Source organism: Colobus angolensis, unplaced genomic scaffold (genome assembly GCF_000951035.1).
Source record: "Colobus angolensis palliatus isolate OR3802 unplaced genomic scaffold, Cang.pa_1.0 Scaffold29, whole genome shotgun sequence".
In the NCBI taxonomy this organism is placed as follows: domain Eukaryota; kingdom Metazoa; phylum Chordata; class Mammalia; order Primates; family Cercopithecidae; genus Colobus; species Colobus angolensis.
Genome location: NW_012116154.1, coordinates 5,558,481 through 5,571,097, shown reverse-complemented (window position 1 = coordinate 5,571,097; position 12,617 = coordinate 5,558,481). Strand labels below are relative to the sequence as shown.

The window sequence follows — 12,617 nt, the reverse complement described above, 5'->3', positions numbered from 1 at the left end:
GGAGTTCATGATCAGCCTGACCAACATGGCAAAATCCGTTCTTTACTAAAAATACAAAAAAAAAAAAAAAAAAGGCTGGGCACGGTGGCTCACACATATAATCCCAGCTACTTGGGAGGCTGAAGCAGGAGAATCACTTGGACCCGGGAGATGGAGGTTGCAGTGAGCTGAGATCCCACCATTGCACTCCAGCCTGGGTGACAGAGCAAGACTCTGTCTCAAATAAATAAATAAATAAATAAGCTGGGGCATGGTGGCACGCCCCTGTAATCCCAGCTGCTCAGGAGGCTAAGGCATGAGAATCTCTTGAACCCAGGAGGCAGAGGTTACAGTGAGCTGAGATCGTACCACTGCACTCCAGCCTGGGTGACAGAGCGACACTGTGTCTCAAAAAATAATAATAATTTAAAAATTGAAGAACACACAGAAAATGCACAACTCATAAGATTGCAGCTTAGTGAATATTACAAAGTGAACACACCTGTTGACCATTGTCCAGGTCAAGAAACAGAACAGTCCCAGAACCCCAGAAGGCACTTTCCCTCCTTCCCAAAGCTACCACTCTCCTGACATCCATAGATTAGTTCTGCCTCCTTTTTAGTTTTTAATCTTAAGAAAAAAAGATATAACTTACATACAGTGAACTTTACCCTTTATATCCTAGTTCTATGAGTTTTGATAAACGTAAACCCCGAACTCAATCAAGATACGGAACATTTCCACAACTCCCTCAAATTCCGTTGTGCCCTTGGTAGTCAACCCCTCCCCCCACCCCCAGCTCTTGAAAATCACTGATTTGTTCCCTCTCCCTATAATTTTAGATATTTCGTTTTTTTTTTTTTTTTTCAGGGTCTCCCTCTGTCTCCCAGGCTGGAGAACAGTGGCATAATCAGAGCTTACTGCAGCCTCGACCTCCCAGGCTCAAGCGATCCTCCCTCCTCAGGACTCCCTCCAGCTCCCCCATCACCAAGTAGCTGGGACTACAGATGAATGATCCAGTATTTTGGGGTGGGGAGGCGGGTTTTTGAACTCCGTCACTCAGTGTTTGTGAGATTCATTCATGATGTTGTGTATAACAGTAGTTCACTTGCACTGCTGTATCAATGTGCCATGATTTATTTATATGAGTGGGTATGGACATACTACCAAATATTTATCCATTGTATTGTCGATGGTCATCTGGGTCGTTTCCAGTTTGAGGCTTTTACAAATAATGCTGCTAGAAATATTCCTGCACGTGCCTTTTTATGCTTATGGGTATGCATCTTCTTTATGGCTTGGTGATACCAGCGTCAGGAAGATGTGCTCCTATGTCAGTTTCCGTTTAAGTTTCACGCTACCTTTCACACTTGGAGCTACAATTGATCTGCAGTTCACAGCTGTGTGTGATGAGAGGTAGGGGGCCAATTTCTCTTTTTTCTTTTCACTACGTGGATATCCTGTTGACCCATCACCATTAACTAAAAATAGTTTCCTCCTGTGCTCTGCAGCCCTGCCTCTGAAATAAATTGTCCATACAAGTGTATTTTTGTTTCTGGTCTCTATCTTATATTCCACTGGTCTTCCCACTTTGTTTTTCTTTTTCAAGATTTGTTTCTGGCTGTTCTTGACCCTCTGAATTTCTATATAATCTTCAGGCCCCTATCTGGGTGCACTTCCTGGTATCCCAGCATCTGACAAGTACCTGGCGCGCAGCAGGAACTCACGGCTGGCTGTAACCTGGATGCATCAGAGACGATAGCAAAGCCTTTCACTCGTGCCAGGTTCCAGCAACTCACCCCAGCCGCGCAATTCCTCCTCGCTCACTCCCAGCCCCCATGGCACACCCACAAAAGGCAAGGAGGCGAGCCCGCCGCGGCGCGCGTCACTTTCCCCAGGACCGGCTGGCTCAGCCGCGGCTCTCCCCGCCCCCGCCTCCGCCTCCACCTCTTGGGGCCGGGCCGGAAGAGTGACCTCGCCTCCTACTTCCCTCTGCCGCTGCAGCACAAGCTCAGCGATGGCGGCTGCAGAAGACGGCGGTCTCGGTGAGAACACCCGGCTGGACCAGGAGACGGCCCAGTGGCTGCGCTGGGACAAGGTGAGGGGCGTCAGCAGGCGGGGAGCGCCCGGAGCGGGGCCGGGTGCTCCGACCTCCCCAGGCGCGGCGCCGCGTGCGCTGCCTGAGCTGCCTTCCCGCCGCGTGCACCCCGCTTCTCTCCCGGGAAGACGTAAGAGGAGGGTGCGGCCGCTGCTGGGCTTCCTTCGGCCTGGCAGGCATGTGGCACGGTCGGAGTTAGGCCTGGAAAGCGTGTTCCCGGACGAAACCAGCCATCTGGCCGGCCAGACTGCAAGTTTGGAGTAGAGGAGCGAGCCAGGGTGGTCTAAGCGCGGCCAGACCCTGGACGCTGTCTAGCTGAGGGGAGCACGCCTGTCACTCAGACAGCTGGCTCGTCGTCCGTGCTCTGCTGTGCATCCCCATGGACCCAGAATCGCTCCGTCCCGCCTATGCCTTTGGCCGCGGAGACCTCTGCTGAGCAGCGTTGTGGTCCGGTCCTCCCATCCCGAGGGCTTGGTTACAAACCAAGGGTCCTCCTGGGTGGGCCCGCTTGGCTTCAGGAGTACCCGTTAGAACTTTGACTGCCGAGGAGGAACCCTTTGGACGCAGCATGGTTTTCTGTCTCTTCATTCCTTTTCTTAGAATCAGGAACCCAGCTCTGGACATCACTCCCTCTCTCCTCTAACTTGCGTCTCGCCCTTCCTACCTGTTCTCCTGCTTGCTGTTCGGTTTTCTCGGAATGCCCCTCGCTGCTCTCCTCTGCCGAACTTGTTTCTCCCGTTGTGACTCATTTTGTGCCTGAACTTAAATGTGGCTTACGTAGAGAGTCCTTCCTTGGCTACGAAGTGTAAATTATTTCTCCCTAATATTCACCCTAAACGGTCTGTTATTTTCCTTTCTAGCTCTTACTACAAATGGTAAAAACAAAAAACTCCAAAAACACTTGTTTGTAGGTTTGTTTAATGTCTGTCTCCAGGTTCGACTTCAGGGGCGAGAGACCCCTGCAGTCTCACAGGACTCCCGCTCCTAGAAGGGCCCACTGTTGTTTTAATGTCCTGCTGTCCTGTCTTGAAAATCTTAATGGTAAAAAGAGAGGTCACCCATTTTCATTGTGCACTGGACCTCCATAGATTATGTGGCCAGGCCTCTCTGTTCTCACTACCTTGGTTTGGAGTGCCTGGCATAGGCATAGTGCATGACGCGTAGTAGGTCACTGAAATACTTGAATGAACAAAGCAGATTACAAGGTCAGTAGGGGTCAGGTCTTTGTCTTTATTTACCATTCTCCGGTCCCTACAGATAAAATGTCAGCAAATCCCATTTCCAGGATGCTATTGGCAACTCCTTGGGGGCGTTTTTCTTTTCCTGGGAAGATAACCTTGTGATTCTCAAGGGAAGAAAAATGTTTCCATTTCTGATAACTTGCAATTTGTAGAGTACATAATTGTTTTGAAGTCAGAGTTCATAATGCACTTCCCCTAAGAAGAAAACGGAGACGAAGAAAGCAATCTAATTTCTACACAGTGTTGCATCTGTGTATAGAAAGATTGTATCTCTCTGGGTAGAAATGAGATGTCCTTTTTTTTTTTTTTTTTTACCACTTCTCATGTTCGATCCTCTGCTAATTTCTTTTTTTGCTTTGAAACTGGCACCTAACTTAGAAGAAGCCCGTTCATTCTCCAGTGAATCTCCCACCAGCTAAAAGCACTGCAGCCCTCTAGTCTGACTACCCCCCGCGATTGGCAAGGCACCCTGGCAGGTGCCCTCTGTGTTTCCACCGTGCCCTTCATCCCTGCTCTTTTCTCTGCTGTCAGTTTTGGTCACTGCCAGGGCTGATTTTGATCCTGCTCTCCTCTTGACTTCTCATTCGTATCTGTCCATCTCCTTTGTTTCTCTCAGACTACTTTCATATATGTGAAATTTCATATATATCATATATATCAAAGACCATATGTATAATTGGTCTTTCATATATATCAAAGACCAATTAAGATTTTCCAGACCTACACTATGAACAAGGGAGAATCACTCGATATTGGGTGTGGCAGTGAAGTCCGTGTTTTCTGATTCACTCCACGAATATTTATTGAGCCTCTTTTATGAGCCTCTTTTATGTACCCGATCTGAGCCCTTCTTTGGGGGCAGCTGACAGTCTGATAGGTAAGACTGTGTTCTGTAATTAGTGTCTGCTGCTTTTCACCAAAAAAGGTGGGGTTTACTTGATTCCTATTGAATCTGAAACAATCTGGAAATGTGGGCTTAATTCCAGAAAGCCAAGGTTTTATTTGCAATAGTATTTCAAAGTTTAATTACATGGCCATGTCCTGCATGAGTGCTCATCTAAGTGGATAATGACTGTAAAACAGGAATATAAAGTACTTCCTCTGTTGTTTTCCTGAATTCATAATTTAAAAGGCTCATATGAAATTAATGGGATTGTCATTATTTTTCTCCAACCTTAACATTTTCTGCAACTACCATACAAAAAAAAAAATAGGGCAACGTATGATGAACTTAAATGAATCATGTTAGCGTCTATTTGAAGCAGTTAATGTTATAGAAAAGGCACTAGATTAACGTTTATCTTGCAATTTAAGCAAGTCACTCAATCTCTGAGGCTTCCCCATCTATAAAGTTAGGTTTCTGTTATTTGTCTGCTTCTTGGAGATGTTACAATATTCAAACTTGACCAGGTATGTGAATGCCTGGTATGAATTATAAAGCATTACAAAAGTAAGGTTTTGATTAAAATTGTGTAATCTCTCCGGAAAATTGGAGGGCATTAGGGAGAAAAATGGGCATTTAATCACAACTAAGTGCCAGGTAGAGAAAGATGTTTTACATTAAGTTGAAGTAAACCACCTTAAAACCTTAAAAATCGAGTAAGGGAGGTTCTAGATTATTCCCATTTTGCAAATGGGGAAACAGAATTTGAGACCTGAAATAATCTGCACAAGCACCTAGAGTTGGCAAGTAGTGTGCTGGGATTCCATTCTGGGGGTTAGACTCATATGGTAAAACCTCTACTTCTGTTTCTCCAAAAGTGCTTACCTTGACAGGAAAGAAAAGAACACTTACATTATAATGTCAAACTGACTTCATATTTCAGATTTCAAAAGCATCAGAAAATTGAAAGGTCTACATATATATATATTTTTTTCTATGGGTTAGAATAATTGTGGGTTTTTTTACATGTCTGATTTTGCATTCACTTATGTGTCTCGCTGTATCTATACATTTTTGTTTTGCAGAATTTCTTAACTTTGGAGGCAGTGAAACGACTAATAGCAGAAGGTAATAAAGAAGAACTAGGAAAATGTTTTGGGGCCCGAATGGAGTTTGGGACAGCTGGCCTTCGAGCTGCTATGGGACCTGGAATTTCTCGTATGAATGACTTGACCATCATCCAGACTACACAGGTACCACATTTTTATAATTCTTAGTAACTTAGTGTATCCCCTAGCTCATTTTCTATTTGACAGACCTAATTTGTTCTAATTATGGACATGTCTTATCAGCTTGGCTAGACACAGGAAGTCGCCACCATTTACTCCATAAAGTAAGTTGGTCGAAGTAGCACTTGATCAGGACTCATATAGCCATTCATTCATTCATTCATTCAGCACACTTATTGAGTGCCTATTATGTGCCAGTCGCTGGGGATATGAGAGTGACTCAAACAAACAGATTCTCTCATGGAGCTTTCCTTCCCGTATAAATGCACCAAGTAAACTGACAACTTTTAAGGTTCTATTATTTTTGCCGTGGTTACATAGCAAGTGCTAAAAAGCTTTTCTAACTGCTGGAATTACCAAGAGCCTGTTCTCCTTTGTTTTATAGTCTGGATTGAGTCTGAGTTTCCTTGCCTTAACTTGTGAATATTTGTGTCAGAGTCTAGACCCAGCTTTTAGGAAAGAGATAATTTGAGAAAACAGAAGCACTTCCACTGGGTATTGGCAGTACTGTTTATGAGGGAAATGAAATAGAACAGATTGTTCTTATCAGTATTTCTTCAGCTTAGACCTGTTAATGATGAATATCACTTTAATTCAGGGAAAAGAAAGGCTAGAAAAAATTGCCTAATAGTGATTACATGTGCCTCACATATATATCCCAGCATAAAAGGCAGAGCTGGGCATGTTGTGACAAAACTCCAATAAGGAAAGCTTATCTAAGGATATGGAATTACCATGGGGGCCAGGCACGATGGCTCATGTGTGTAATCCCAGCATTTTGGGAGGCTGAGACAGGTGGATCACTTGAGCCTAGGAGTTCAAGACCAGCCTGAGCAACGTGGTAAAACCCTGTCTCTACCAAAAATACAAAAATTAGCCAGGCGTGGTGGTGTGCACCTGTAATTCCAGCTACTTGGGAGGCTGAGACAGAGGGACTGTTTGAACCTGGAAGGCAAGGTTGTAGTGAGCTGACGTCGTGCCACTGGACTCCAGCCTGGGCAACAGAGCAAAACTCTATCTCAAAAAAAAAAAAAAAAAAGATTTGCCATGGGAACTCCTGGTCACAAATTCTTATTAAGCAATAGGGCTCCCTAAGATGCTGGAGGAAAGACTTAGAATGGGGTAAGTTTGGGGATCCTATTCGGTTTGTGGATAACATAGGAACTGTGCTGATGAATAAGGTTGCCTTCTGTGCCAGTTACTAGGGCTATATAACAAATCACTGAAAACATAATGGTTTAAAACAACAACCACATTTATTTTGATCACAAATCTGCAATTTTGGTAGAACTCAGTGGGGACAGCTTGTCTCTGCTCCACTCAGTACCATCTGGTCCAGTTTGGAGGCTGGAATCATTTGAAGGCACCTTCATTCACACATCTGAAATTATTACTGGCTATTAGCTGGGATCTTAGCTGGGGCTGGAACTCCTTCATGTGGCCTGGACTTTCTTATAACATGGTGGTTGGCTTCCAATGGAGTATCCAGAGAGGGAGAGAGAGAATGTACCAGTTGGAAGCTGTGCTGACTTTTATGACCTAGCTTTGAAAGTCGCACAGTGTCACTTCTACCATATTCAGTTTGTTAAAAGTGAGTCAGTAAGGCTGTCTCATATTCAAGGAGAGGGCACATAGATACCCACTTCTCATTGGAGGAGCATTAATGTCACATTGTAAGAGGAACACGTGGCATGGCTTATATTACTGGGGCCATCTTTGGACAATCCAGTTGGTTACACCTGCCATTGGGCGTAATCGTTAAGGATTTCTAAGGGATTGTAGATTAACCTAGAGCTTTTTTCTCTGTATTTTTCTACATCTAGTTTCTGAGAGTAATGAAATGTATTCCCGTTAAGGACTATCTTACCCATTTTTCTCCTAGAATTGGTCTTCTCTGGGGGTAAACCCTGTGGTAAAGATAATGATCAGTATGCTAAAGGTCATGTAATTCAACCAGACACCACTTGGGATCATTTTCTCCACAACCCCACCACTCTGAAGTGCTCATTCAGCCTATTCTTGGATACTTATAATAGGAGACAGAGAAATGAAGAGTTAAGAAAGTTTTATCTGAGCAGCAGGTATATCTTTAAAATCTTAGGAGTGGATTCAAAATTAGAGGCAAGAGGATTCCCAGAACAAACAGCCCAGGTTTCTACCCCGTCTTGGGTAGTGTTCCCTGGCAGAATGCTGATAGACAAATATATTGGTAATTTTTCACTAGTCAGACTTTCTTGGTGGCATAGGTGCTCTTCCTGCTGGTCTCTGGGCGTGGAGCCTCATTCTGAGGTACCCCAAAGTTTGCCTGGTTCGTTTAAGAAGCAGATGTATGTGATTCAAAAATATGTCAAAGGAAACAGGACAGAGAGACTGGAGGAAACTTTTGAATTGTTTGCCTCATTGATAGAGGTTATAATTTCCTCCTGCCAATTAATTTATGCTGTGTTTATGCTCTATTTTGGATTCTGTGTTCTTAGATTATTTAATTTAGCCACGGCATACCAGTGATGGGAAACTCACTGTCCTCTGAAAGAGGCCATTCTATCTTTGGACCATTCTCATTAAAAGATGGTTTCATTCTTTTAAGCCAAAATCTGCCTTTCTGTAGAATTTACATATTGGTCTTAGTTCTACTTTTTGAAGTCAAACAAATAAACATGCTTCTAATGTTTTATAATAACATTTTATTTCTGAAAACCTCCCTCTTCCCCCCACTGAGTCTTTCATCTAGAATAGGAATTCACTTTTCTCTTGGCCATACTTTCAGGTCCTCATCCCCATCAGGCCTCTGAGATTTTTAGAGAATCTGGAGGTGTGAATGCTTTTTGCCCCATGGAGCATTGGGGCCACAGCTCAAGGGTTGAGCAGAAAGAGGGGTACTGTCACTGTTGTAAGTCTTAGAGTATCAGGCATCTGGCTACCTTCTGGGGAACCCACGAAACCAATACATGTGGCCTTATTTCCTTGTATCACTCAGCTTCAGAAGATAATCCCAGTGCAACGTATTTGTCAAGGAGAAGCTAAAGGCATTCTAAATTAGCTTTGCTCTGGCAACAAGGCTGTGATGTATCCCCTCCTACCCAAAGTAAAAGTAATGGGTTGGGCATGGTGGCTCATGCCTATAATCCTAGCACTTTGGGAGGCCAAGGCAGGAGGATTGTTTGAGCCCACGAAATTGAAACCAGCCTGGGCAAAACCAGCCTGGAAAATATGGCAAGATTCCATCTCTACATAAATTGTTTTTTAAAAATTAGCCAGGCATGGTGGCAAGTGCCTGTAGTCCCAGCACGTCAGGAGGCTGAGGTGAGAGGATTACTTGAGCCTGAGAGATTGAGGCTGCAGTGAACCATGATCATGTCACTGCACTCGAGCATGGGAGACACAGTGAGACCCCATCTCAAAGGAAAAACAGTTACATATATTTTAATAAGACTTTAGCAAAAGTGAAATAAATAATGTAAAATGAATCATTATTTTTGCCCAGTCTACCAGAGTTTTCTTTGTTTTATATGGCTTTGAAGGAAAATAACAACAAAAATAATGATTACAACAGCAAACACTTAATATAGTACTTAGTTGGTGTTGAATTCTCAGCACTTTGCATGTTTTCATTCATTTACTCCTTATGAGGTAGATATTGTTATTCCTGTTTTACAGAAGAGGAAACTAAGGCACCAAGAAATTAAGGAACTTGTCATTTGCTTGTAGGTGGTAGCGTGGAGTACAGACTCACAGATTGTGCTTCTAGAGTGTGTGCTTTTAGGCCCTGCACTGAAGCATCTCTCACCAGCCCTGGGTACAAATCCAGGCTCTGCTACTCGAATATCTGAAACAGGACAAGTCACTGTGCCTCTCTGAGCCTTATTTTAACCATCTGTAAAATGGGATTTCTGGTCAGGGGCAGTGACCCACACCTATAATCCCAGCATTTTGGGAGGTGAAGGCAGGAGGATTATTTGACAATAGTTCAAGACCAACCTGGGCAACGTAGCAAGACCCTGTCTCTACAAAAAATTTTTAAAACTTAGTTGGGCCTGGTAGCATGCACTTGTGGTCCTAGCTTCTGAGGAGGCTGAGTTGGGGCAGCGGGGAGGATTGCTTAAGCCCAGGAATTCAAGGTTGCAATGAACTTTGATTGTGCCATTGCAACTCCAGCCTAGGCAACAGAGCAAGACCCTGTCTCTGGGAAAAAAAAAAAAGTTTTCCTAACAAAGTCAATCTGAGGTTAGAGATAACAGCTACTAAGTGATCAGCGGCTAACACAGTACCTGATACAGAAACACGTAGATAATAAACAAAGCTGTTATTTTCTTATTGTTGAGTTTGCTTTCCTTACTGAGGTGAATTTTTCCCCCTCTGCTATAGTGTTCTATGAAATTTGAGAAAACTTAATTTTTGTCCAATTTTTCTACATGGTATATATAAAAATATGTTAAAGCGTATACTTTTTAAATCTATGGCGTATTTGTAGGGATTTTGCAGATACCTGGAAAAACAGTTCAGTGACTTAAAGCAGAAAGGCATCGTGATCAGCTTTGACGCCCGAGCCCATCCATCCAGTGGGGGTAGCAGCAGAAGGTATTTAAACATTTTTACAAAATGATGCTTTTATAATTTATTTTGCAGTTTTATTTTAATCACCATCTCAATTACTTGACTTTAATATATTCATTAGCCTCATTGCTTAACAATAAAAACAATGGGTAACTTCTCTTGGCAACTTTGAAAGATTCTGGTTTTACATTGGGTTGAGGAAATAAAATTATCTAGACAATTTAGAATGTAATACCTATCTAAACAAAAATTTCTTAAACTGGGAGTATTATTTCTCCCTCTCATTTGCCTTGTTATACATAATTTTTTTTAAGTTTTTAAATTTTTTTATTATACTTTAAGTTCTAGGGTACATGTGCACAATGTGCAGGTTTGTTACATATGTATACATGTGCCATGTTGGTGTGCTGCACCCATTAACTTTATACATAAGTTTTACCGTGCTATTCATAAACCTCATGACCCCCTTCCCACTCTTGAATGCCCACGTCAAGCTGCATTTCTGAAACATTCTCAAAGCAGTGGGACTCTGTTATGTAGCTGTAGGCATATGATGCTGATGGTGATAATGATAATAGTAATAACAGCAGTCATTTGAGTGCTGATTATGAACCAGACACTTACGTATTTACTCATTCTATCCTCACAGCAACCTGTAAGGTATGCACTTTTATCCCTTTACTTTGAGATTATAATGTGAAAGCAGGAGTCGCAATTTAAACCTAAGGAGGCTAGTACCAGGGGTCAGCAAACTTTTTCTCTAAAGGGCAAATAGTGGATATCGTACACATTGCATATCACATGATTCCCATCACCACTACTCATTCTCCCATGAAGCAGAGAAACATCCATAGACAATGCGTAAACACAGGAGCATGGCAGTGTTCCAGTAAAACTTTGTTTACAAAATGGGCTGTAGTTACCAACCCCTGCCCTTAATCATGTTACATAATGGGATTTGACATTTTTCTTTTTTACTTGAACACTTCCTCTGTTATGATGAATTTTTAATCATTACAGAGTATCAGTATTAGTAGTATCTTAGAATTATACATATTGAATATTAATGAAAAGTCTCATTAACTTTACAGAGCTGAATGAGTTTATAGAGTCCTATATTTGCCCATCAGGAGCTTCCAGTCTAAGACAGAAGCACTCGTGGTGACAAACGTGTGACCGTGAGGAAGGGTGCATAGCCAGAGAAAATCACCAGGCGGCATCAGCCCCAGGTTGAACTCGGGGGCATACGATTTTTAGTCTTTAGCTTTGCAGCTCAAAAGTGTGGTTTTTGTCAGTAAAGCAGAGAAAAGTTATAGCTCTGGGGGATAGATGCACATAAACTACATTCACAAGAGAATGATGTGGTGTAAACTAGCATATCAGCTTGTCATTTACCGTTAGTGGATGTACAGTTAGAACTAAATCATGACCATGTTCCTCTGCCACCCCAGGGCAGGTCAGATCCTTTGCTCAGAGCATGCACAGTGCTTATATGTGGCTAAATCTACCTACTGAGCTTAAATTTCTTCATTTTAGGCTGACTGCCCTGCTTCTGGTTGATACAACCTTCAGAGATATGTTAACATTATCAATGAAGGTACAGATTTTTTTGCCCTGGCCTTAGGGCCCTATCATTTCCTTAAAGTGAGTGATGTTACTGATTTAAGCTTATGGTTCAAGTCTCAGAGTTTGATGGGATGGGATGGAGTGGAACTCAAGGCTGCTCTCTATTACCTACAAGGCGTGAGACATTTAGAGATCGTAACGTAAGTGTTTAACCAACACATAGTAAGATATTCATAATGAGTGAAGGGAATCTTCATAAGGAGTTGGAAACTATTGCAGTTTCTGAATTTTGCCCAAAGAAATGTTTATTCTTTAATCTTCCAATTTTAAATATCTAGTGGGGAACGTAAGCAGTAACTGTTAAGTACATGCAGAGAACGCATCGCGTTTTTTGTGCACATTTGTAACGTAGAGAGAGAGAGTGGAGATCTGCTCTTTGTGCCCCAGGCAGCCTTCAGAATACTGTTCGATGAAGCTAGTACTCAAGAAGTATTTGGGGAGAGGATGAGTGATCTGATTGTTTAACCCACAAGGATGGTATAATGTTGTTCATTCTGAGTAAATTGCTCATTTATTTGTGGTAATGTATTTTACACCAGCTTGAAGGAAGATTTGATGCCATTTCTGTGTCTTGCCCTGAGCAAGTTTCTGTGGAAGTTGAGAAAAATGTCAAATAATTAAGTTTTCTTTCAAAGGCTGATTGGAACCAAGATGTATATACGTGTATGGGGGTGTGTGTGTGTGTGTGTGTGTTTGTGTGTGTATGTGTGTATATACACACATCATACTCCAGGATGTCTTATATTTCAAATAAAGCAATCTCTAATCAATTTCCAGTCTGTGTGGTGTACGCTGGATTGTGATAGGCTTAGGCGGGGATTTTCAGCCTCTGCTCTGTTGACATGTGACTGCACAGTGGCTGGGTGATTTTTTTTCTGGTTGTGGGGCACATTGTAAGGTGTTTAGCAGCACCCCTGACTTCTCCCTACCAGCTGCCAGTAGCAGCT

At 42.6% G+C, this 12,617-nt stretch overlaps 1 protein-coding gene across 1 annotated transcript in view; it reads left to right on the top strand.

The window, feature by feature from the left end:
* The first annotated feature begins 1,929 nt into the window (after positions 1 to 1,929).
* Positions 1,930 to 12,617, top strand: part of PGM2 (phosphoglucomutase 2) — a 35,931-nt gene continuing 25,243 nt past the window's right edge. The window contains exons 1-3 of the mRNA XM_011949131.1: positions 1,930 to 2,077; positions 5,287 to 5,454; positions 9,962 to 10,068. Of these exons, the coding sequence (XP_011804521.1) occupies positions 1,997 to 2,077; positions 5,287 to 5,454; positions 9,962 to 10,068 (356 nt within the window). The 5' untranslated portion in view covers positions 1,930 to 1,996. The remainder of the gene's footprint in view (positions 2,078 to 5,286; positions 5,455 to 9,961; positions 10,069 to 12,617) is intronic.